The sequence below is a fragment of the Dicentrarchus labrax genome, unplaced genomic scaffold (assembly GCF_905237075.1).
Source record: "Dicentrarchus labrax unplaced genomic scaffold, dlabrax2021, whole genome shotgun sequence".
NCBI lineage: Eukaryota > Metazoa > Chordata > Actinopteri > Moronidae > Dicentrarchus > Dicentrarchus labrax.
The window spans coordinates 21,055,839-21,080,889 of NW_026136723.1; the positions used below are offsets into that span (position 1 = coordinate 21,055,839).

Below are 25,051 nucleotides of genomic sequence, written 5' to 3' on the forward strand. Positions count from 1 at the left end.
TGTCTTTTTCGTTATATAACTATATATTCATGTGACACCACATATTCTGATAACCCACTTTTGTCCTGGAAAAAAAAAAATTGTATAACTTTATTCTGCATTACAGGTTTGAAGTTATACAGTCATGATTGCACAAGGAAATGTCTCCTAATGCACGTGGTCCTGCAGAGCAGAGACTGCTGCTGTGCCTGGTTATAGAATCATTTTCTATGGTTTGTTTGATTGGACTTTTGCCTGTTGTTTAACAGTCTTTATGTAGGTTTATTAACTTTTTATTGTATATGAATATGGTTGTTTCAATAGTTTCTTTTAAATTGGGAGGAATATTGATTTCAGAATATTTGAGCGTGTTCCTGTACTCTGTGGGTATGCTCTGCCACATTACAGCATAATGAAATCTGTGACTAGTTGACGTTGGCTAGTCCTTTTGCTGTCCTTTGATAATATTAAATTGTAGATAATGATGACACAAGACCAGTCAGTGTTTTATCAAGTTTTAATCTCCTAGACCATTTGGTTTTGCACGATGTCTCCAGGTTTAGTCTGTCAGTAGACTTCCATCACTTGTTTTAGTGTCACATAAGCCTCAATAATACAAAGTGTAGCTTGAACAGACAAGTAAGCAAGAAATGACAAGCCCTGGCAGCCATCTTGTCCAACTCCCGCTGACCCTGGTGTGAATAATAAACCGATTCATTAGGCGTATCCTAGTTCAGATGCACACGGATTAATCCAAGACTAGAACACTTTCAAATTGAGAATCTCCAAGTCAAAGCCACAGAACAGGCTGAATCTTGGTCTTTTTTTTTTTTTTTTTTTTTTTTAAAGCACTTCTTGCTTCACAGTTGTCACACAGTACAAAACAGGATTTTTAGTGTGCACTGTCAGTCAAGCGAGAACAAGTCAGCTAAATCATCGTCAGTATCCTCATATCAAATCACATAAGCAGGGAAGGACAGACTTTTTTTTGCACTCATTACATTTATTTAAATTAATAGGACAGGTTGGCAGAAGAGTGATTTAACTTGGGCTGCAAGCGTTTTTCTTGAGTAGAAGGGAAGGAATTAATGAAAACCAGGAACCAGATCTCGCTTTACAAAAGCATCTTGACGCCTACTCGCACATCCTCTCTCCACGGCTGGTCATCCACTCAGAAAACACGTAAAAACGGCATTTACAATATTCATATATACAAATATATAATGTATACACACTCACTCAGACGCATACAGTCAGGAAAAAAAATAAAAAAAGTTAACTGACGGAAAGTTCCTCGAACTGTTGTTTGTCATTCCTGTAAATTCTTAGTGTGCTGACCATTTCACACCCACGTCTAATTGAAAGGATTATACACACTTGTTACACGGCATCGACTCTGGTTAGCGTCTCATCGAGCCACTTTACAAGCTCTCTTGACAGTTTGCTCTGTCATTAAACTGCGTGTGTCAGACTGGTTTTATTACCCTGAAGTCACTTGATGCTAAAATCTCCCAAACTGGCCATTTTAAAAAACCAGTACATCCATCTACGTTTGTACAGCTTTGTGGGGAAAGATGCAACAAGTGGTTCAACACCAGCACACACACATACACACACACACATACACATACACACTCCTATCTTCAGGACAGCTCCGTCCACAAATGACTTCACAGTGCAATGGCAGTTTTTTTGTTAAGACAAATGTATATAAAAAGAAAAAATGCATCCATCTATGCTATTTCTGTCTGTTTTCGAGTGTAAGTCGCAAATTCTAGGAGTACTTGTTCCTTTTCACGAGGAAACTGTAAACAGGAACATAATTCAATTACATTTTTCACCCCCACATCTTACGTGACCGATCCACCGCGCTTTGGCCTTTTACAGTAAGATGGAGTTGCTATAACAACCACTACGTTATCCGTGTTTTAACCCCCCTTCCACAACGCGCCTCCCTCCCTCCATTTAAGAAATACACCAAGGAGTCCTTCAAGGAGGGACGTGAAAAACCAAAACAGAATTAGTCACTGCCCCTAATTATCCTCCACCCACCCTCTTTTTCTGCAGCTCGACACCGAAGAGAGAGAGAGAAAAAAAGATCCTTTACAAAGCTCACCCTAAACTAGTAATACTGTTTCTGAACCCCCAACAGTGAGCCCCTTAAACTTTATATTTCTGTGCATTTATCTACAGGTACATGTAGAGAGAGTGGGGAGGGGTTATTTCTTGCATAAACAAAATCAACAGAGCGGGTGGGACTGAGTATCCTAAAGTGAATCGGCCTTTGCCAGGAGAAAACCATAAATTCCTGTATTTCATGTTTTTGGAAAATCAAACACAAATGCTCCATTTTGTCTCCCAAGTTAGTACCTGATAGGAAATATAAAATGAGTGCGTGTCTGTGGCTCGGGTTAAGTGTGTGAGAGTGAGTTTGTTTTTGTTTGCACTCCTCCCTCCCGGTCGTCCGTCCATCCATCCATCCATCCATCCATCCATCCATCCATCCATCCCTGTCCGGGCTCCATCACACGCTCAGCAGCCAGAAGAAGAAGAAAATGGCCACGAACAGGAAGAGGGAGTCTTGCCAGTTGTTATTGCCGTTGTTGAGGTTACCGTTGCCTTGGTGATCACCTGCATACTGGTCTAATGGGGGTGGAGATGAATGGGAGAGGTTATTAGACCAGTGTCTCAGGGGATAATGTGTTTGCATCTGTACTCCTAATCACATCACCTGAGGGTAACAGCTGTGCTTAGATGGAGCTTTTTACCCCCACTAATAATCCGAATCATCCAATCACAGGGGTTTTATTATCTTAACACCATAAAAGACTGCATTTCTCAGAGTGACATACAACCAGTAGCAACAATAAGACCAACAATTATTTATTAAGTAGGTCCAGATTTTTTATTATAAGATTATAAGATAATTAAATAAATCATTTATAAACATGGTCACTGAAAAGTCTGGATTATGGTTGGCTGGAAGGCCTGGATTCATTTTTCGTAACGGTATAACCAGAGACCTATAATGCAGTACTTAGTTTGCAGTTCTAGAATAATGCAATCGCAACAAATCCTGGAGGGACTGATGGTATTAATAACAGTTAAAATCACAAAAAATTGAGTTAGAATTTAGTTAGTTTGCCTGAATCTGGATGTCCATATCAACTACCGGCAGGAGCAGGAAAGAGGATATAAATAGAGGACATAAATAAAGTTAGCCACAGTGAAGCTGGTAGCCTGCGTCTGAGAGTCAGCTGCAGGGGAAAGGACAATGGCCCAGAGACTAACCGGTGTCTCTACACTACTGTATGTCTGTTAGTTTGTTCGATATGTATCATGTAAACATAATATCAACTACACTACTTTTGATTATCACTTGATACTATTATAACTTGAATTTTAATTGTCACTGTCACTTTTACAAGAGAGACCTGAAACACTCACAGACCCACCTAAAAAGCTCCAAAATTAAAATGTTTAAATTCTCTTCTTGCTAGTGAGGCTCTGCATATTTTTTTCTATATTAAAACTAGATTTTAACACAGCTACCCTTTTAAAAGACAGGGCCACAAAGTTGGGTAAAAATGCAGGAGCCACCATAACATATTTACAATTTTAGTTTGTAACTGTTTGGTAATTACGCACCATTAACAAACAAACTTAATAATCACATCAATACAAAGTTATTGCCACACAGACAACCTGGGACCTCTCAGGGCCCCTCAGACCCTCTAGGGCTGGTTTTGTGAACATGATTAGGTCAGGTCCTTATGTGTTTACCTGCTCTGTGAAAGGGATCGTTGGTGTTGAAGACTGTGGTGAAGAAGCCGAAGGGGAAAGCACCGATGCCAAAAGACATGTGAAAGCCAGTGTCTCCGAAACCCTGGAACATCTGTACACAGACAGAAAAACAGGGATAAAGTTTAACAACCTCAAAAGAATAAAAAATAAATTATTGTAAATCAGGATGAGAAATGGGTTGATTCGCTCACCCCGCCTCTACTCTCTGGCTCTGTTCTCTGTCCCTGAGGCCGAGGTGGAGTTTTCAACCTGAACAGCGACAGAAAGTGTCAGTCGGTGATCATAAGGCTATTGTATTCGCTATTGAATTCACACACAGATGCAAACACTCCTGGGGTACCTGGGGTCCTCTTGGCTGGAGCTCCCTCTGCCGTACAATGGGATGACTTTCTCTCTGCTGATGCCCGCTTTACAGACGGGACACTGCTGCCTGCTGGGCCGCGTCTCCAACCACTGAGAGGAGCAACGAAGGAACAAAGATGTCAAAATGTTTAGAACAGACGAGATAAACCTCTTTCTGCTGTGTTCTTGAAACAAACAAAGCCTTACTGTCTGAATACTGGGTTCAAAGCCAACTAACAGCTAAAGTTTCCTAAAAAGGCAGTCTCTCCAGGATTTTGAGGGGCTTTTTTTTAGGGATTGTTGCAGCCTAAAATGCATAATTTACCAGCAGCTTTTCTAAAAAGTTGCAATGTTTTTAGGCATTTGTTGGCATTTTTAAAAAAAATATATTAAAAATGAAAGGCAACTTGTTCCAGTGAGAATAAAATCGCACTGTTAAGGGGTAAATGTGAGATGTTCACGTTGCATGTCTGCATCTTCGTGACTAGAAACAAAGTCTGCAGTAGTCTTGTGCCTTGTGAATGTTTCCTGAAGCACATCGGCCTTAAAGCCCATTCACAACAAAAACTTCACTCCAGATTAACAGTGCTGTCATTTACAGCATACGGCTGCGAGACTCTTTATTGAATCTGCGTAGTGCTTATGCTACTATACTGAGAGCAACGTACAGCTCTACATGTTAAAGAGCTGCAGTAAACAGACGCATTAAGTGCATTAGCATGTTTAAGCTGCACTAAGTCAACTGACAGGTGTAGTTTCCATGCTGAGGTTACATCCTGCTCATTAGGTGAACTTGCTGAGTGCCAGAGGCAACGTTAAAGGACCCCACTCAGCAACAGCCCACTCACACATGTGCTTTCACTTGTGTCTGATTAGAGGCCTCCTCTCAGGACTGTGTGGGCATGTGCAAGACCCCGTTTGACATCTTCCTCACTGTGCCATTGTGTGGTACTGTATAACATTGGGGAAGGTTTCTGTTTGTGTAAATTAACAGGTGACAGACACCGTTCTGAGATATGAAGCTGGCTTGGAGCTCGCACTGAAATCTGTTCACAATATCTGTAAAGTCAGAAAATAATAAAATGCCCTATCAGTTTCCCAGAAATTAATTTAATTTTTTCAAAAAATTTTTTTTTGGGGGAAAAAAAAAAAATTTTTAGATATTTTGTAGATATTTTGTAGTCTGACCAACAGGGCAAAATCCAGTTTGGAAACAACAAATGTTTAGTGTTTTTGTTTGGAAAGTAACAACCGATTAATTGATTATCAGAATAGTTGCAGGAGAATTTACAATATTCCAACCTGTTGATGTTGGGGGGGGGGTTGCCACATAATTGTTGATTTATGTTCTGTCAACTAACTAATAGTTTCATTATACCCAACATTTATTACTGCATAGAGTTTGGGCGAGCTCACAATCCCCCCCAACTTCAACCAAAGTAGAAATCTAATCAGTCAGAACAGTAAAACATTTGCAGGGCCTTCAGCGAGGATCACAAAGCAAAACGTGGCGTGAGAGAGGAAATACTCACTTGATGAAGGCAGGGCCAGCTGGAGGGAGGGGGGTGGGGGAGGGAGAGAGAGAGAGAGACAAAAGATTAATTTGCATTCTCACAACAACTCCCTTCTCTTAAAAATATCTGACATCTGCTTGCTCCAATAGCAGCGCCAACATTACTGGATCACATTTCTAATCTGTATCAAAGTCAGATTTTCTTTGTTACCTGTGAATCTCCCACCTATGGAAGCCCACCCGGCTAGAACAACCTGTTCCTAACGAGGTGGCTGATTAAACTCGTCCCTGCTCCCCATCGTTAATATTAATTGGCTCCATCTGTTGTCAGCTGCGAGCCGAGTTCTGCCTGTGAGGCTGCCGGCCAGGCCGACCCGCTGCTGCATTGTGGGAGTGCAGGATGCAGAATGCAGGTTTGGTTGGGGGGGGGGCACATCAGTTTGTGCCAAGCAATGAGACTTTTTCCGAACACAGTGGGTTATTTCGACTTTTTATAGTTATGAACTGTTTTCAAAAGCCCCTTTCAACCCTGCTGTGACCACGAGCTTCATCAACTCCTCTGCAACTTCAACTAGTGAGAGAGTCATTCACTTCCTCCTCAAATGCTGACTAGGTCGATTTAAGGGTTTATTCCTGTTAGGCTGACGGCCGGAAATACAGTAACAAGGTGATTCACAGCGGCTCCAACCAGGACTCTGACTCCGGAGGAGATGAGGACATGCCCGGGGACAGGAGTTGTGTAAAGTGGGAGAGGAGTGAGAGGGAGGTCGGATATAAGAGAGGTCAGAATAGTTTCACAAGTGTGTTTTATGGTTGAGAAAGTGTAACGTTGTATTTTCCAGTTTGAATGGAGACTGTGTGAGTTTATTGTGTTTTATAGCCAGCACACACTTAATCCTGCACCACAGTATATAAGCAATATATGTGCATCAGATATTAAATATTAAAACGTTTTCTGAGCTTAGTTTTGACCTCAGTTAATTAAAGCACGCAGCAGATAAAGCAGTTCATCTACACACAGAAGCAAGCAGAGCTCCTTTCACAAGTTAATGCTGCGTTCAAGTCAAAGACGGACGTCAGAATTTCCCAGTTGAAATGTACAACTTCTGACCTCCGAGCGGTCCAGGTGCACCACGCCAAACGTCAACCAAAAAACATGGCCGACCGCGACAGAGTGATGTTTCTTTGGCAAGTGTACTTAAATTAAAGCTCTCAGCAGTGCAGCCTCCTTGCACATATAAATGAAACAGATGCATGAAGTAACAGATGCCATTATTTTATGGGACTTTTAGACTTGGAGAGTTTAGGAATAGGAGCTCCAACTTTTGAGTGGCGTTCCATTGTATTTTTTCTATTAGGGAGTCGGAAAATGTTGAGTTCCCTGTTGGCTGGAAACGCAGCACATAAAACTGCTTCATGGCATATGTGGATGCAACAAATAGAACCAGTGGGGTTTAATGTTTCACTCAATATGTAGCTAAAAACTACTCTTTTTCTATTTATTTCCAGTCTGTTTCGACTTTCTCTTTCCGTCTATATGCTTCTGTCAGAGAGAAACTTCAACAGAAAGATAACTCAGGTCATGCGGAGGAACAGGCAGGACTTGTTTTCTACCCTCCGAGTGCTTCGTAAACAAAAAACATTCAAAACCTCATTGCCTCAGGAGGGCCCTACCAAACGCCTCGACATGAACATGAACAAACTAACAAGTTGAGCCAAAGAAACCCTAAAGCAAAACATGACCTTGTGTCAATCTGCAGGCTTTTATACACACACACACACACACACACACACACAGGTTCAGGGTTGTACAGTATCAGAGTAATACCAGCTATCAGATTGCTGCTGAGAATGGCATTCCTGTGGATACACACAGCTAAACAAAGCGAAAGGCCTAAGTTACAGCACAACCCATTCAGCTCCGATTTAACATGTGGCTACACGTATAGCCGAGCTCTTGTGACCTGACAATAACTGCTTAATTTCCAATAAGAGGCTCAGCAACCATTCAGCGAAGCCTGACTGTAGAGTGTTCGCACAAACTCCATTATGTGAGACCCATTACACGGACGAAAGAAAGAAATAATCCTGGACCGGATTACTGTCTAGTTACTCCTCTCTGATCTTCATCAGGTGTTTAGTAACATAGACTGCAATAATGTTTCAGTAAACGCAACCGTTTGTTTTTCTAGGCAAGACAGCTTTATCTAAAATGTCAACAGCAGCAGTGGGAGAGTCTGGCTGCATGTTACCGACTGCTGTCCTATCAGTTATTTTCTGACAATTATGTTTTAAATTCATAATTTTCTCTATAAAATTATATAATATCCATAACAAATTCCTAAAGCCCAAGGTGAGGTCTTATTTTGTCTGACCAACAGTCAAAAATCCAAAGATATTCAGATTAAAGTCATATAAAACAGAGAGAAGCAGCAAATAATTGAAATAATTTAAGAAAATAAAACCACCCTGTACACAATTGACTTATGCAACAACTTTAAACCACTTTGGGGTTTAACTCAAAGATTACTGTGTATCTTGTAGGCTTTACATTATGCAAACACTTTCACTAAACACACCTAAACTTCTTTTTCTAAACCTTCCAGTCAGACTTGCTGGATGGTATTAACGTGGCTGAATTCGTCTCTCTCTCTCTGTCTCTCACTTTTATCCATTTCTAATTCCAACACGAGGAGCTCTCATTCAGTCCCCAGTGGAGAAAATTCCCTCACGCCGCCAGACAAGTCTCCTCAGGTGGACTCTGAGTCGGGGACTGTAAAGCTGTCACCCGCTAATTAACCTCAAAGTGTTTAGGTGACATTAATGTCTCTTTCAAACAAATCATCCCTGTGCAGTATATAACCAGGGCTGCTTTCTCAACCTCCTTTCTGATGCTTCAAATTTCAAACTAAAATCATATTTCAACACAATGGAGAGTAAAATGCAAGTTGAGTACCAGTAAACAACAGTTTGAGTGTCTGGTGCTAGAAAAGTGATACTGACTCACAGTTATGAAACATTTTGTCAACAAATGCAGTTGTTTTGCTGCAACTGGACTAATGAAGAAATGTCAGATTAAGTCTACTCACTTTATGTACAGCTGAATAATCGTTGGGTTAGGAGTTAAACGCATTATTCTAATAGAAAAAAGGCCATTAATAAGCAATTAAGTGCCAATTTCGGTTTGAAGTTGCGGCAGGTGATCTGACGTCAACACCTTTCGTCCTTGCCAACAGTTTCATCATCACGGTTTCATCACGTTACACAGAAGATGGGGGGGGGGACACATGCACAGGTAACATGGCAACTGAGTTACATCAGCCCACTACACAGGAGCTTCAGATTGTATAGCAACTGCACGTGTAGCTGTAAGACGAGTTCAACAGACAGACAATCCTGATCAAACAGTAAATAAATCAACAGTAAAATACTATTATTTACATAGATTCCTGCACTGTTCCCTAATAAAATAAGTTTTTTCAGGCCCCTGGCACAGTGGTCTGGTACTTGTTGGATGTATTCCTTAAAGAAAAAACAGTCAATTTAATCCTCGTAGATTAGACAGAAAGTACTCACATTAACCTGTTACAACAACAATCTACTGTCCACTGATCTTAACACTGTCTGTGCTCCAGCTCAGTCTTTATTTTAGGGTTGGAAAGACACACTTTATTGTAAATCTGAGTGCTGTCAGTCATAGTTTACTTCTTTAGTTAGGCAAAAAGTCATTTTTTTTAATGCTTTAATTTTGCAGCCTTGCCAGAAAATGCTATTATTTCAAATAAAGGGTTTGAGGGTAACAATTAATAAACATGTGCAGGGCCCTATGACATGTCTTGTATCTTTTGGGCTTTAGGTCAAAGTATATGATATCTTATACATGACTGCTTTATGCTGCTAAATACATTTTTTTAGCTTCTTTGGGGTGTTTGCCAAATTGCTACTGTTGAGTAAGAAAAAAAAAAAAAAAAACAAAACCTTGCTAACATCTGTAATCACTGTTTATGAACTTCCCTTGTGGGCAGCAGGAGCGTCCCCTACTACTTCCTTAAACTCTGTTTCTGTAGCCAAAACACACACACACACGCACAACCGCACAGATCATTATCATTTAAAAACTACAAACAAACGTCGCCGAGGTAAGAGAGTCATTCCATTTTCTTCTGTGTTCTTACCGATTGTAATGGCCTTAAGGTTTGACCCCAATCCCTTTACTCTCGGCCCTAATCTCACATTAACCTCGGCCTGTGAGCGAGCACGGCCTTCGGTCAACAATCACAACTCATGAATGAGCCTTAAGACGTCACCGCGTGAATGTGTAGTTTCAACACAATGTGGTTTGAAGGTTGTGCAAGTGTTGATTTTAAATAAAGATAAGAGAAGGGACCAGAATCACAGCTGAATGCAGCTATAAAAAGTTAATTTCATTATTGATTTATCTATTAAACTAATGATATGTACAAAGCCAAGTAAACTTCTCTCAGATCAAACTGTTTCTAAATTACCATCTTTGGCATTTCTGTACTGCAATTTCTTCTTACTTACTATTTACAAGTTATTGGTCATCTTGTAATCTCATAATTTAGATTTACCAGGGCTACAACCACTAGTTATGTTCATTATTGATGAATCTGTTGATACATTTCTCAATTAATTGATTCCCAGAGCCCAAGTTGACATAATTTCCATTTTACAATGATTTTTTAAAAAAACAGAGAAAGGCAGGGCATCCTCACCTTTTCGTTTGTTTAACTAAAAAGTTAATCAACTAATTCTTTTGAGCTTTACTGCAAAAACCCATCAGTGGCATGTTTGGACAATCCTGCAGTGAATCTGTGAGCGTGGACCTCATGTGGAAGCTGCAAATGATCACCAGACAGTTTAAACTGAAGCATGCAAAGTTAATGAGTCACTGTGTGTGTGTGTGTGTGTGTGTGCGTGTGTGCTATTGTGACCTCTGACCTACATCAAACCATATTTTTAATTCCTCACAAGATCAGAGCAGATGTGCACACTTCATTTAGAACTACAGTGCCGACAGCAAACAGACGCCCTCTCCGGTAACAGCTAAGCGAGCCATCTTTCCTTCATAATGCCGAGACAACCGACTGATGAAGGCGTGAATCCGCCGTGAAATAACTCAAACCGACGGTGAAAGGAGGCCGCACAGACCGGTCCGGTGGGCTGAACCGACACAAAAACAAACACCACCACCACCACACATCAAAACTAACCCCCCTCCCCTCCTCCCCTCTTTCCCAGCCTCGTCTCGTACCAGAACAAGTGGCCGCACATACTGATGACAGCGTCCCTGGCAGTGTCCAAACAAATGTTGCACTCGAAGGTGGCCCGGTCCCGCTCCCGTTCGCCCTCCCCGCTGGCGCCGCCGCCGCCGCCGCCGCCGCTCGGCCCATCGCGGTCGTTGCTGCTCTCCCTGGCCGGGAATCCTCCTCTGCTGGCCGGTCCGCCGTCACTCGAGGACCGGGGATCCGCGGCCGCCATAATATTTACTGCACAAGTAGACGGAAGGTAACGCACCCAACCCAACCCACACGGGCCTGACCCGAGCTAACGTTAGTGTCAGAGGCGACGACAAGTGTCACCAGACCGAGGCTGCTGCTGCTGCTGCGGCTATCGCTCTACCTGAATGAAGACTTCCGTTTCCGGGGAAAACAGGGACGAGGGGGCGGGGAGAATTACACCCCCCCGTTGTAATATTAATAATAATCATAATAATAATCATAATAATGGTTTAAAAAAGAAAGGACTATTTTTATTATGGTGAGTCAAAATTATGAAATACTTAAATGTCAAATCATGTTAAAATGTTTCTTCTTCTTCTTTTTTTTTTTTTAAATAATAATGGTTTAAAAATGAAGAAAGTTTTATGGTATGGTTAATCAAAATTATGAAATACTTACAAATCATGTTAAAAAACAATAATGGTTTCAAAATTAAAAATATTTATGGTACAGTGAGTCTTTTTTTAAGTTCTATGAATGCATACATTGATGCTATTTCTTATTCTTGTAATAAGAAAGCTATCAAAACATACAATCCCAATGTCAACATATTATTAGTCTATGTCTATAAGTCAACTTTGTGACTTACAAAGCCAAACTGTGGTCATAACTTATCCTACAAACTGTACTTAGTACATTTGACTTGACAATTTGGACTTATCCCTCAGTTCTAATGTAACATATAACTCATATAACTCAGGATTTTGGATCTCATCATTTCCTTTCCTTAATTTTTTCTTTTAAAATGTTCTTCCCCTGGGCTTTAATAATCAGAATCAGAATTTTGTTTATTGCCAAGCAGGTTTGTGACCTGGTGCAATTGGTGCATAAAATATACAAATACAAATATACAAATATACAAATCACACAAAAATCACACAGAAAAATAAAGTACTTTCAAAATATAAATAGATAAAGATAAGAAAGATAAGAAGAGAAAATTGTGCATATGACTCCACACAGCATATCACTAACTGACTTAATAGTGAGGATTTCAAAAATACCATATATCTTCATAAAAAAATATATATAAACATACATAAAAATACAAAAAAAGATAAATCTACTAAACATAATAATTGATATGATGAATTCTAAATAATATTGAGTATTTAATAGCGGTTATTGGCAGCTACAGCCTTTTTTGAAAGTCACCCAAAGGCGCACCGAACAAAATGAACGGTGGGACAACAGCCGGAACCTTCGTTTGTATTATGTTTCCGCCCGGAGTCATAAGAAGTAGGTACCGCAAGCGTGTTGTGTACATCAGAAGTGCCCATGCTTAGTTAACAGATAATTATTATTTTATTTTTTTTTATGAAAGACGTCCATAAAAACAAGTAAATGATCTTACCGGAAGAATCATCTTCACTTTAACGGTAACGGACATTTTAAACCGCGTCACTAACGGTTCTAACGGCTTTCGGAGGACATAAAAAAAAAAAAGGAGACTTTCACTATCAGCCACCATGAAGATCAAGCGACAGAAACAAGCCAAGAAAACCATAAGTTTCTACAAATTCAACTTCAGCTTCAGGGAACCCTTTCAGATCCTCATTGATGGAACTTTTTGTCAGGCGGCTTTGAAAAACAAGATTCAGATCAAGGAGCAAATGCCCAAATATCTGATGGGGGAGGTGCAGCTGTGCACTACAAAGTGAGTAGACTTAACTTACTGTGTGTTTCACAGGTTGAACTGTAAACATCCTGTCTGATCTCATATGGCGTTGTTTGCCTATGTTTTATGCCCAGCTGTGCGCTGAAAGAACTGGAGACTCTGGGGAAAGAGCTGTATGGAGCCAAAATCATCCTGCAGAGGTTTCAGGTGAGGAGATGTCCACATTTCAAGAGCCCTGTCCCTGCTTCAGAGTGTCTGCTGTCCATGCTGGAGGAGACAAACCCACACCATTACTTTGTGGCTACACAGGTGAATACTATGAGATCTTACACACACACACACACACACACACACACACACACACACACATCTAGAAGAAAAATGAGAAATAATATTTTAGTTACTGGAAATGACTTAAAACTAATGCAGTGTGATACAACAGTCCTATAATTGTATTTATATTGTTATTTAATATGTTTTTCTATTATTATTATATCTGCTGTGTTCTGTCTGGAGCTGCTGTAACATGTGAATGTCCCCAGTGTGGGATTGATAAAGTCATTTAAGTCAATTATCTTATCCTAAATTGTTTTGGAGAAGGGTTTATTCAACTAGTGATCAACATATTACAAACACCAGTCAGTATAATGTGATACAGTTCAACAGCACCACAAACTACAGGCTCCCTTAATGACTATACCATTGAACACAAACAGAACATTATAACCTTTATAAAGGAAGTATTTATTGCAGGGATGTTGTATTACATTATACCCTGGTATTAATGTAACCTCTTGTTCCCTTATTTGATTTAATAGGTACTTAAATACAAAGATGCACATGCTTGGTGGAACGGGAAGCAGTAAAGAAAAGTTATCTTACTGAGAATTTTAAGAACAGTGCTCACACTATTTGTGTTAATAACTGACAAAAATATATAGAAAGGTTGGTCGGATCTACTGTATGTAAAACATGGATGTAGGGAGTCTGTGTACATGTTATGCAGGGATATTTGTGTGGAAGTGAGCTCAGACAACCCTTAATATGTCTTACAAAGAAAGGTTTGGGCAAGAATTATGGTAATTACTAAATAAATATCAAGATCATATTTTCCACACAGTCTAGTAATAAATGAACCTTGGGATTGTGCTGTGTGTCTGGACCATAACTGTAAATCTACAGCTTGTGGATGTTCAATGTGTTACATCTTATAATCATGTTTTTACAGGAGTGATTTCCCACCTGGGTGGTTAAGAATAAATATTTACGGTCAAGAGAAATAATGTTCTGCTGCTCAAATTTAGCCTTTTTCTTCTGCTATATTTTTCTTGGTAGTTTTACCCCTAACACTTATTCAAATAAAACAGTCTGAGAGGTTTAGAGGAGAAAATCACCACTCATTTAGCAGGGAGCAAACAGCCACAAAAGAATGACTACCGGCATTAATCCAAGGAGAATCATTGATTTAGAGATTTGTTTTGCCGTCGGGACTGGCAGAGGGTGCTGCATGTGGAAGAGGGGATTTATCAACCTACTTAACCCCTGGACTTCCTGAAATGAAAGCCAATTAAATGTCATTTAAAGAACAGTCATATAATCATTTACAAGTCTAGGAAGAGAGGTTCCTTTGGACAAACTAAATTAGGGCCAATTGGAGTACTATTGATGTAACTATTGGAAGTGACTGACCTGTATAAATCTGGCATCCCCTCTCACAAATCTACTGGTGTATCTGTGCATTCTCCAGGACCACACAGTAACAGCCGGCCTGAAGAAGATCCCTGGAGTTCCTCTGCTCTACATCATCCTCAACACCATCGTGCTGGACAAACCCTGCAAGACGTCCCTCGACCACGTCCAGGCCGTCCAGCTGGGAGAGCTGGTCAGCCCGGCTCAGCAGCAGAGCATCCGCAGCCTGAAGGAGGAGCAGGGCATTGCCCAGAAGGATGGAGAGAGGCGGGGGAAGAAGAGGAAGAGGAAACAGAGCAATCCTAACCCTCTGAGCTGCCTGAAGAAGAAGAAGAAAGGTGTCCCGACACCGTCACTGAAGAAGACTGAGCAGGGGCAGAAGAGGAAAAGAAGTCGACACAAGAAACAAAAAGATGACATGTCTGCTCCTGTGGTTACAAATACATAGTACAGCAGGAAGACAGAGACTTGAGCCATTTTTGTTTCTCCCATAAATATTATTTGAAGATGTCAAATATATTCACGATTAATATAATTCCAAACTAAAATAATTACACTCTGCAGATTTACTTCTGGTCTGTTTTTAACAATGTTACTGCATAGAATAAACCTTTGTTTATTACACAAAATGCCATTTTTAAAAATACTTGTCATGGTATTTGTTTTATTTTGAAAAACGTAACAGTTTCCTGGACTAACAGGCATGGAATTGAAACCGTTCAGAAACATGCCGATATTGTAAAGTGAGAAGATTTGTCTTGGCTTTTATACAAAATAAAAAAAGCAGGTTTTTACAGGCACATAGTTGAACATATTAGATGCACTCAGACATTACAGTTTATATGGAAGTTGATATACAAAGAAAACCGATGCATTCAGTCTTTGCAGATGCACAAGGAAGAAGTGTCATCACAATGACTTGATTTTTTTATATATCTGCTAAATTCTGTTGCATTTTTTTGTACACTGAATTTAGTCCAAAAGACAACTTCCATAACAAATATGTCCATTCAGACTTCACTTGATCGTCTTATCAGGTCATTCTTTAGATTAAAAATCACTTATAAATAAAGAACAATTCATTCTCTTGTTATATATTACATCAATAAATGAATATGGAAAAGAGTACTTGATTTACAATGTCAGAAGTTACTGTGGAAGTGACACTAAGCACAACAACTGAAGTCTTAATTATCAAGACAATACAATACTGTATGATTCCCAGCTGTAACTAAATGATTATCTTTATTATAAAAGGGTCACTGGATGAATTGAATCTGTGTCGCATACTTAAGTCATTTTAAGAACACAATATAAACACTGCAATACATTTTGTAGTTTTCTGGGTATTTCAGGATGGAATATGCAAGAGGTTGGTAGACCACTAATGTTTACATCATCTATAAGTTGAATCTCAGAAGCAATTTTTATAAGCTGTATCCCAATTCCATAGTACATACTTATTATATGCATTATGCTTATACTAATTATTACAGTGCAATTTATGCACTTTGTATACAAGAAATCACCACACAGTAAAAATGATACAATAAATGTTGTCAGATGTTCATCAAACTGCAGCTTTTGAATGCTACAGCCAATCAGACAGCAGAAATGTAATAACTGGGTTTTGAGGTGTTTCTGGAGCTGTTTCACCAGCATCTCCTATTTCCTTTGTGCATTGTGTCGTAGAATAGTGTGAGCACATTACATACCCCTGCCTAAGATTATTATGTAGTATGAACTATAATTTTTTCAGACTCTCGTGAAGCGCAAACAGTTGATGATGCAAGCAAAGCATTTGCAAAAACAACACATTTGGAGTTTGTAATGCTTAAAGTGCTACACTACAATAGTAAAATGATTAATTGCTGGTTGAGTTTGCAGATCACTACCATAGTTATTGTAAAAATGTACTCTTTCAGAGACTGGATATAGTGCATGCTCCTTTTGGCTAAAATCTGAGTACATGAGAACCATTAGATGAGAACTTTTTCTTGCTGTAGTGGGACAGATGAATCTCAGTAACATGGTAGATTGAGGTTTCACTGTGTAAACACAGTTGTCTCCCACTGTAAACATATCTTAAAGTAGATTCCTTTTGACTTTGATGCCAGTGCAACACAACAACCTCTTAAGGAGAGTAGTGCTTGACATCTGCCTGGGGAAAAAACCCACCAGTGAGTAGACAGAAACTCCAAAAGGGAACACACAGTGCCCACTTTATTTAACTTATTTCACACTAACTTAGCTGTAAAGTGAGTCTTGATAATAAAAAATAAAATAAATAATAACAAAAAGGAAATAAGGCCATTGTTTAGAGTTGCAATCAACCTCGCTATGTGGAATTTTTCAAGAAGAGACCTCAATAAACCAACCATGTTATTCAGACCCTGTTTGCTCCCACCACTGCTTGACATTAAAATATTGCAGACAGAAGATAAAACTCACATCATACACAAAACGAAGTCAACAAACTCAAATGAATAAATAAAATGTTTGTTAAATTAACAGACAGTGCTGTGTTGCAGGGTTTTTTTCAGACTGTAAAGTTGTGTTTTCTAGATGATGTGGAAGCGAGGTCCGGGCGTAGCAATGATGTCGCTGTACGGCTCCTCCTGGACGAGCTCCACCGCCTGCTGCTTCTTCAGAACCAGGAAGCTGTAGAACTTTGCTGCTGCCTGCTTCTTGTTGTTGTTCCTGCACAGATCCAGCAGGCTGACTGACTGGGCGCCTGTTTTGGCCATCACCCTCTGTGGCAACGTGAGAGAGAGGGAGAGTCAGGAAGGTTCTGGCATTTTACTTCATTCAAAAAATATTTTGAAGTCATTCAAGTAGCAACAGGGGGGCTGTGACCTCTTTACTTTTCATTAATACTAACTACTGTATTATTGCATGCGTTGTTCCTCGCCTTCTGCTCTCACTTTAAGCAGCAGATGATAAAGACTAAAACTATAACAGTGAAAATGATGTAAAATGTCTCAATACAATATCAAATACAGAAATCAAGTGTACCTTGTACTCTTTCAGCCATATGTAGAACCACAGGAGTTCAATATCACTGACTAGACACATAAGCAAGCAGCAGCCAGCTTTTCATACATGGTAATACAGGCAAAATTCTGTCAGTACTAAAAAAAACTACGTGAGATATAAAATTACTTTACCATTCTGACCAGTATTTAAAAGGTCCTCTAACTTGTAGCAACAATCCTACCCTTCTGGTTTTTCCAATAAGATGTGAGCATACAGTTTACAAACCTGGAGGCCATGGAGCATCTGCTGGGTTCTTTTGTTCCACCTCCTCTCCTCCTGGTCCTGGTCTCCTCCCTGCGCCTCCTCCTCCTGACACAGAAAAACACAGTTACAAACGCTAATAAAGGCTACCTACTGTAAAATGATTTGTGTCCATGCTTTGTTAACTTATTCTGAATAAACAAATGAAAAAGGGTATTGTGCAAGTTTTTTTTTTTATCTCACATCTTCATCAGAGTCGTCATCGTTCTTCTTCTTGTCCTTGTCGCCAAGCAGGTCCAACTCTATCAGCTGGCTGATGTTAGTGGTTTCTTCTTGGGGCAGATCCACATTGGAAGGCTCCAGCTGCTGGGGCCCTTGCTGCTGTTGTTGCTGTTGTTGCTGGTCCAAAGCTCCCATCTAGAGAAAAAGAGGATGCAGAGATAGAAGATAGTTAGTGGAGTTGGTAGAGAGGACAGAGAGAGAGAGCAGAGAAAAGAAGAAAGTCGCGGGTATAAAAATTAAAAATAAGTCTTGGTCAAATCAGATGTGGAAAAGCTTCATGGGTGTAAGGGTGTGCATCTGCTTCAGTACATACAGAGCTTGCTACGAGGGGGGACATCTGTACTCACAGGCAGGGCTGGTTCTGTGTCCTGGGCTTTGCGTTTGAGCCCAGGTTGGGAGGATGGAGGGGGCATGACCGACTCGTCCAGCGTCGTCCGGCTGCCTTCCACAGCTGAAGTCTGCAGAACACTGGCCTCTTCCATGATGGTCTGGTCTGGAGGGGAAACAGACATACTGCACGTGTTAGAGAAACTCACATGGACAAAATGTGTATTTGTTTGTGCAATCGGAACACTGAATGTTTCAGTTCATCGTCACTGCCATTAACAATCCAAATTCAAGCACTACATGTACAATCCACACCAAAGAATAGGAAAAAAAATTAATAAAAGGAAATATCCATACTGTATATAACAACCATTTCTTACCCATGATGTCTCTCTGCTGGTGCCCTGTTGTTTCCTCTCTGGGCACCTCCGGGTTCTCCAGATCCTTAAGGAACTCATCCAGACTGTCAGCCTCTCCACCTTTCCTCCTCTTCCTAAGCTCGTCTGGTACCAGTGGAGTCAGACACCTTGTAAACATCTAGAGAGAGAGAGATGGATAAAAGAAAGAGGCCGATAGAGAAAGATACAGATAGATACAGTAGTTTCATTCTGTAATGTGTCTGAGGTTACCTTAAGCAGCCTTGCATTCCAGAGAGGCTGAGCGGGGAGAGAGAAAAGCTTCTCGACTCCTCCGGTCTCCTTCCACATCATCAGCTTCTTGGTAGGAGGTGCCAGATCCAGTGTGGTGACAATGTCAGAGTAATCAGACAGCTGCGCGCGGATGGTTTTACTGTCCAACTCCTTCACGCTGTCTACAATCAGCTTCCTCTTACGCTTCGCCTTGGTCTCCTTCACTGCACAGGCCATAGGGAGACAGAGATGGATTAGCTCAGTAAACCCAAACAGCTCTGATATTTGGAGCAAAAATGTTGTTTCAATATAAACACATTGTTCGTCTGTAGAGAAACATGTTAAATTTTGTAATTGTAAACAGTTTTAATTTATAAAAAAATCTGGTCTGGTGTTCTTGTGTATTATGTTACTGATTGGAAAAGTTACTTTTCTACTCAGGACTTAGTGAGAGTTAGTTGTCTCTTAAACCACCTGCATTACCTGTGATGTCAATAGGCTCCAGAGCAAAGGTTTCTTCTTCATTGTGAACCAGGGTGGTTTGTTCTGCCTGGTCTGCCATGGCTGGCAGGGGCTCAGTTGGGCCCGAGTCTGGACTATCTGGGGCTCCCGCTAACAACACACAATCACAGCATGTTGGATATACGTATCACGAAATGTAGTTAACTGTGTTGTTATTTCAGTTGTATATAACCAAACATATAGCAATACAACATAAAACACTTCTTTTCAGGGTCTACTGCTGAGGTTATTTGTGGAACCTGAGAGAGCGTCAAAGTCGTCGTCATCATCTCCGTGGTCCTGAGGCATCATCACACTCTCTGTGATGGCAGGAGGGTCGTCAAAGATGCCGCCTCCATCCTCGTTACTCAGCAGCTTGTCCACTACACAGAGAGATAGGGTCATTCAATTATAACAATCAAAGTAGGTCACTTAAATTAACAGTTCATATAGATGAGAGGGGGTACTCAATCAGCATCATTCACAGCATTCAAAAAGTAAATGCTAACATAGAGGTTTATAAAATAAATATATTACTAATGACAAAAGTACATAACAGTCACTGCACAATAAATGAAAGGATCCTGCTAAAACACTAAATGTGATGACAGCAACCTTCAAACACATTTTCTGTTAAAAGCCACGACAAGCTTGAGCCACTAGTTAAGAGCTGTACAGTATCACTTACAAATGTAATGAAACTGTCATTAAATCTAATCCAAACCAATCAAAATTTATGGAATATTTAAAAGCAACAACAGTTAACCAAAGTGCTACACAATGTCAAACCAGTTTTACTGTCAAAATCAGATGAAAACTGTGTATGTATGTAATGCCTATAATTAAGAATTGACAGGATCCTACCCAGCATGCCTCCCTCATTGCTCTCCATGGGGTTGTCTCCAAAATCGTCCTTGTACTGGTCATCGTACTCAAGATGGTTGGACTTGTCAGCCATCGGGTTGGTTCCACCCTCAGCCTCCAGCAGCAGGTTGGAAGCTGACGCTCCCATGATGTCCACCTCAAACGCACTCTCCTCCCGCATCATCTCTCTGTCGTCCATACCAAAGTCAGCTGCACAACAGAAATGTGTGTCTTTACAGTATACAGTGTGGAATGTGTTCAAACTGTCCTAGAGGTTTAAAATGTGACTGCCAAGCATGACATTACTGGAAAAAAAGCATGCATGCTTAGAAGGAAGATGCCTACCAAAGTCATTGTCCTGCAGCAGGTTGAGGTTTCCAACTTCCTCTCTCATGGTGATCTCCTCCACTCTGCTCTGGTTCAAGTTGAACTGCTGAGCAACGTCAATATCACTGTACAAAACACACCACACAGTCAATGATCTATCTTGTATTTACAGCACTTCTCTTGAAATGTTTTTTTTTTGTAAGCAGTAGAAAAGATGAAGTGTGCTGCTGAAATATATTTGCACTTTGATGCATACTGAATGCCTTCCAGCAGTTATTTAGTGATGATGTGCTTGTCAGTTCACCTGTCCTGTCTCTTTTAACATTTGTTAGTGATTTGATTAGAAATGACATTTCCCAGAATATAGAAATGAGTTATATGTGCCAGTGGCGAGCAAGAGCAAGAGCCATTTTAAAAAAGAGTGCATGGTTAATGGTTCCACATTACGCAGGAATATACTAGAAAAAAGACAAAGCAAGTATTGTGCCCTGGTGGTCTAGGGATTAAGGTGCCAACCATGAAGTCCTCATTGACATGACATTCCTGATATCTCCCTCCATTTTATTTCTGTCATCTCTCTACCCCTGGCTGTCTAATTGTCGTTTGCACCAAGCGGCAACCTCTGTGGCTGACAAATAAAGCCAAAGTAACAAAAGCCCCCTTATTATAATGCCCCACTTTACAGCAGAAATAAACATGTTTACAGCCTGGTACAAAAAAGTGTCACCCATACAGGGGTTCAATTTATACATAACTCACCAAATTAAATTATATTAAGGTTCACTGCAAGGTATTAGGTTATGCATAATTAAGGTCATGGCCATGTGGGTGAAGTCACAGGTGGCTGGTTTCAGCTACCAGGCTTCATTCAGCCCACCTCAGCTCCACATCTTTGCCCATTCTTGGATTTACCGGGAGCCGGCGGAGTCAGGACAGCCAAGATGGCGACGGCCAGAACCAGAAACACTGAGCTTCACAGCAGCTCTTCAGAAACCTATGGGTGATGTCACGGAGACTACGTCCATTTTTATTTATACATGGTTTGCACAGGTGTCTTTTGTACAAGTATGATTCAGTTTATGTGTATTCTCTCCCAGGCAGACCAACAGAGGACTCACTCTAGGTCTGGTAGTGGCTGATCAAAATCATGGAACTCCTCAGGCAGCGTGATCGCGTTGTAGGCTGCTTCTCTGTTCTCCTCTGGAAGATCCACAACACCTGAAAGACCACAATGTAGGAAAAGGGTCACAGCATGTGACACATCTCAAACAGCAGGGATAAACCAGTCATAGTTCATAACAACAGATGTGTGTATATATACTGTATACATTTATGTTGTAAGTATTGCATGTAGGTGTACATACATGCGTTTTCCCACATTTTCTCACGTATAAACTCAATGACAATGTTTTAATTATACTGTAGAAAATATTAAATACTTTTGGCATGTGTGCCTGTTTGTGTGTGATTAATCTGTATTGCCACAGACAAAACTGTAACACAATTGAACATTATCTTTCTCAATGCTTAAATCTCTTTACCTGGTCTAAACGCCATCTTGATCTTGATGAAGGCCTCGTTACAGTCTGCCAGCAGGTACTTGGCCTTCCTGTGGTAGATCCTCACCACCCCCAGCAGCAGATGCCCCGATGTTCGTAAAGCCATTTTCACCTATAAAATAATGATAAAAAGATAGAAAGGATCAGAGATAATACTGTAAAATAAATCTGCTACTATTATATAGTCATGACATGACCAATCAGTATGATGTGCTATCATCAAGTGTTTTCAGCATAAAATAAAAACAGTAATAGAGTACACTTCTAATAATGATATTAAGACTGCAACTAAGAGTTATTTACATGGATTAGTCAGACATATTTAGATTATTAGCAGAACCTTGTAATTATAGGATGTCCTGTCAAAGTAAAGACGATGAGAAATTACCTTGGGTGAGATGATGCTCTCCACGCTGCTCTCCAGATTGCACTCAAACACGTGTGCCTTGGTCAACTTCTTGTCCCAGTGGGCCGCCAGCCAAATTTTGGCCAGCGGCCCACGTTTGCTGAGCACGAAGTGGGCATAAAACATTGTCTCAACGCCTTCTCACCACAAGGGAAAGGGGAAAGGGGGAGGCGCAGGGCCTGGAGAGAGAGGAAACAACACAAAGGGAGAAACACAACCACGCTGTATATGATTGAAATCACAACTCTGAATAGGTAAACAAAGCATGACAGCTGAAAGGACGCATTTATTGTATTGTCTAAGCATTTGCAAGCAGACTCTTTGAAGATGCAGACATGGTTGACTCACTAAGTAAGAGTAGTTACAGCAGTTCATAGCAGGGTGCAAGCTGATGAATGAATTCATTGATTATTTAGAAGCTATTGCCGAGTATATGGCAACAGCCCCCCTGCGACTGTGGTACCATCAGGGGAAAGGTGAGAAATATGTTCAAATATATTATATTGTAATTCATTCCCCTGCATGCTGATCAGAGTAATCGCAGTCCACAGCTCTTCTGCCAACAGCGCTGGGGTTTCTACCTCTCCTCATGCGTCTGTGAAGGCAGTCAGCAGGTGTGGCGTGTGAGGCTTATTTGATCTTCTCTCTCACTGTCTCTCTCTGGATCTCTGGGTTAGCGTGTTCCTACATCCTGAAAATATGTAAATAGTTCACTTGACCTTCTCTCTCACTCTGTATCTTATCTATCTTTATGTAAATAATTTGTGTGAGCTTGTAACCATATAAAAACCACCTTTGCTCAGTGCATCTTAGTCTTTCGTACCCTCAGGTGTGCATAAACTACAAATTATGAACTTCCTTTTTAAAATACAAAAATGTAAAAATTAACGGTTACGATTTCGGTAATTAGCAATAAAAAGCAGGTAATCAATAAAGGATGATAAATCCTGTCTTCAGACACAACTGCAGGCAGCCTTGTTAGCGTGGCTGCTGTGGAACGATGTTAGGTGGTGAAAAAGTTGGTGTCTAACTCTCATTAATCCTGCTGTAAACACACATCAGCCACAGCATTATGAGCACTGACAGGTGAAGTGAATGACACTGATTATCTGGTTATCATGGCACCTGTCAGTGGGTGGGATATATTAGGCAGCAACTGAACATTTTGTCCTCAAAGCAGGAACAATGGACAGCGTGAGGATTTGAGCAACTTTGACAAGGGCCAAACTGTGATGGCTAGACGACTGGGTCAGAGCATCTCTAAAACTGCAGCTCAAGTGGTCCAAGGAAGGAAAAGTGGTGAACCAGAGACAGGGTCAAGGCTCACTGATGCATATGTGAAGCGAAGGCTGGCCCGTGTGGTCCGATCCAACAGACGAACTACTGCAGCTCAAATTACTGAAAATGTTAATGCTGGTTCTGATATAAAAGGTGTGAGCACAGGTGTTGTATATGGGGCTGCATAGCCAAGACCAGTCAGGGTGCGCAGGCGGTCATAATGTTATGGCTGATCGGTGTATGCCTGAATTTCCTGTAGAAAAGATTAAATCATTATTTTTCTTTGTTTTGATATTGGCATTATATATCGGCCACCGGCTGCCCAGCTCTCCAGATATTGGCATTAGCATGGGCCATTGACAAACCCATACTGATCGACCACTATTCTGCATCCATCTATTCAGATGTAAGCTCAGAGAACAACAAGCAGAACTTCTATGGTGGGCCAGATGAGTGAACAAAGTGACATAAAGTTATTAAACTATATGCATTATGTAGAATTTAAAAAAATATTCAATATGGGACAAAAGTTAATGTCAAGCCCTGTACTGGATGTTTGTCCTTTTACATTTTACTGTACATCCTGTGGTCCTCGATGGATAAACAGCTGCTTTGGACCCTTAAGAAACGTTAGTACCTGCGGCACTGTAATACATCTGCACTGCTACACCAAACGCAGATATTATTATACAGTTATACCTAAAAAACAAAACGAGTCAGTAACGTTACACACAGATAAAGCCATTAAAAAAAAAAAAAAAAAAAAAAAAAAAAAACAGGGCAGTTTATAACCGTTGATGTCATTCGCAGGAGGTGACCGTTACCGTTACCGTTACAGTGAACCGCATTAACCGTTGACGCTCTCCGCTGTATCCCAACAGGTGATGATGCAGTCAAGCTAACGTTAGCCACTGTCATTCAACCCCGCGAAGACAGCGACCTTTCTTCTGGACACCGACACCTTTAACGCACACAGTTTCACCTCCACATGTAACACACACACTAAAAGACTCACCGGTTAGCCGTTTGGATCTTCTGTCGTTTCGCCGGCCGTGGTGTCGCTGGTGAGGGTGGTGGCTGTTTTTTTCCCCCACCCCTTCCTCCGACTAAAACAAACAAGATGGCGTCCTCTCTCCGTCGCCCCCCTGGACGGACGGATTGGACGGTTCGGAAA

The 25,051-nt window shown here is 40.7% G+C and overlaps 3 protein-coding genes across 3 annotated transcripts; 1 reads left to right on the forward strand and 2 right to left on the reverse strand.

Moving 5' to 3' along the window:
• Window positions 1-478: 478 nt before the first annotated feature.
• Window positions 479-11,289, reverse strand: rnf5 (ring finger protein 5). Its single transcript, XM_051390283.1, has 6 exons — window positions 10,914-11,289; window positions 5,658-5,676; window positions 4,124-4,236; window positions 3,975-4,032; window positions 3,763-3,874; window positions 479-2,622 (listed from the first exon to the last, which is right to left on the reverse strand). Exons 1-6 carry the CDS (start codon window positions 11,138-11,140, stop codon window positions 2,504-2,506), a joined length of 648 nt encoding a protein of 215 aa, XP_051246243.1. The 5' UTR covers window positions 11,141-11,289; the 3' UTR covers window positions 479-2,503.
• Window positions 11,290-12,347: 1,058 nt separating this feature from the next.
• On the forward strand, window positions 12,348-15,743 carry utp23 (UTP23 small subunit processome component). Its single transcript, XM_051390281.1, has 3 exons — window positions 12,348-12,817; window positions 12,913-13,087; window positions 14,526-15,743. Exons 1-3 carry the CDS (start codon window positions 12,630-12,632, stop codon window positions 14,913-14,915), a joined length of 753 nt encoding a protein of 250 aa, XP_051246241.1. The 5' UTR covers window positions 12,348-12,629; the 3' UTR covers window positions 14,916-15,743.
• On the reverse strand, window positions 15,112-25,003 carry rad21b (RAD21 cohesin complex component b). Its single transcript, XM_051390276.1, has 14 exons — window positions 24,893-25,003; window positions 22,582-22,778; window positions 22,176-22,305; window positions 21,753-21,852; window positions 20,653-20,759; window positions 20,308-20,517; window positions 19,704-19,826; window positions 19,426-19,554; window positions 18,943-19,166; window positions 18,694-18,850; window positions 18,334-18,479; window positions 17,948-18,121; window positions 17,729-17,812; window positions 15,112-17,220 (listed from the first exon to the last, which is right to left on the reverse strand). Exons 2-14 carry the CDS (start codon window positions 22,723-22,725, stop codon window positions 17,029-17,031), a joined length of 1,920 nt encoding a protein of 639 aa, XP_051246236.1. The 5' UTR covers window positions 22,726-22,778; window positions 24,893-25,003; the 3' UTR covers window positions 15,112-17,028.
• Between the last annotated feature and the right edge of the window lie 48 nt (window positions 25,004-25,051).

Coding starts and splice junctions, on each gene's coding strand:
- rnf5 (XM_051390283.1), bottom strand. CDS start 11,140: ATGGCGGCCGCGGATCCCCGGTCCTCGAGTGACGGCGGACCGGCCAGC. Junction 4,033..4,123: donor TCCAGCCAAGAGGACCCCAG/GTACCCCAGGAG, acceptor GTCGCTGTTCAG/GTTGAAAACTCCACCTCGGC. Junction 3,875..3,974: donor AGCCAGAGAGTAGAGGCGGG/GTGAGCGAATCA, acceptor GTCTGTGTACAG/ATGTTCCAGGGTTTCGGAGA.
- utp23 (XM_051390281.1), top strand. CDS start 12,630: ATGAAGATCAAGCGACAGAAACAAGCCAAGAAAACCATAAGTTTCTAC. Junction 12,818..12,912: donor GTGCAGCTGTGCACTACAAA/GTGAGTAGACTT, acceptor TTTTATGCCCAG/CTGTGCGCTGAAAGAACTGG. Junction 13,088..14,525: donor ATTACTTTGTGGCTACACAG/GTGAATACTATG, acceptor TGCATTCTCCAG/GACCACACAGTAACAGCCGG.
- rad21b (XM_051390276.1), bottom strand. CDS start 22,725: ATGTTTTATGCCCACTTCGTGCTCAGCAAACGTGGGCCGCTGGCCAAA. Junction 21,853..22,175: donor CAAGATGGCGTTTAGACCAG/GTAAAGAGATTT, acceptor GTGGTCTTTCAG/GTGTTGTGGATCTTCCAGAG. Junction 18,480..18,693: donor CCAGCAGAGAGACATCATGG/GTAAGAAATGGT, acceptor TTTCCCCTCCAG/ACCAGACCATCATGGAAGAG.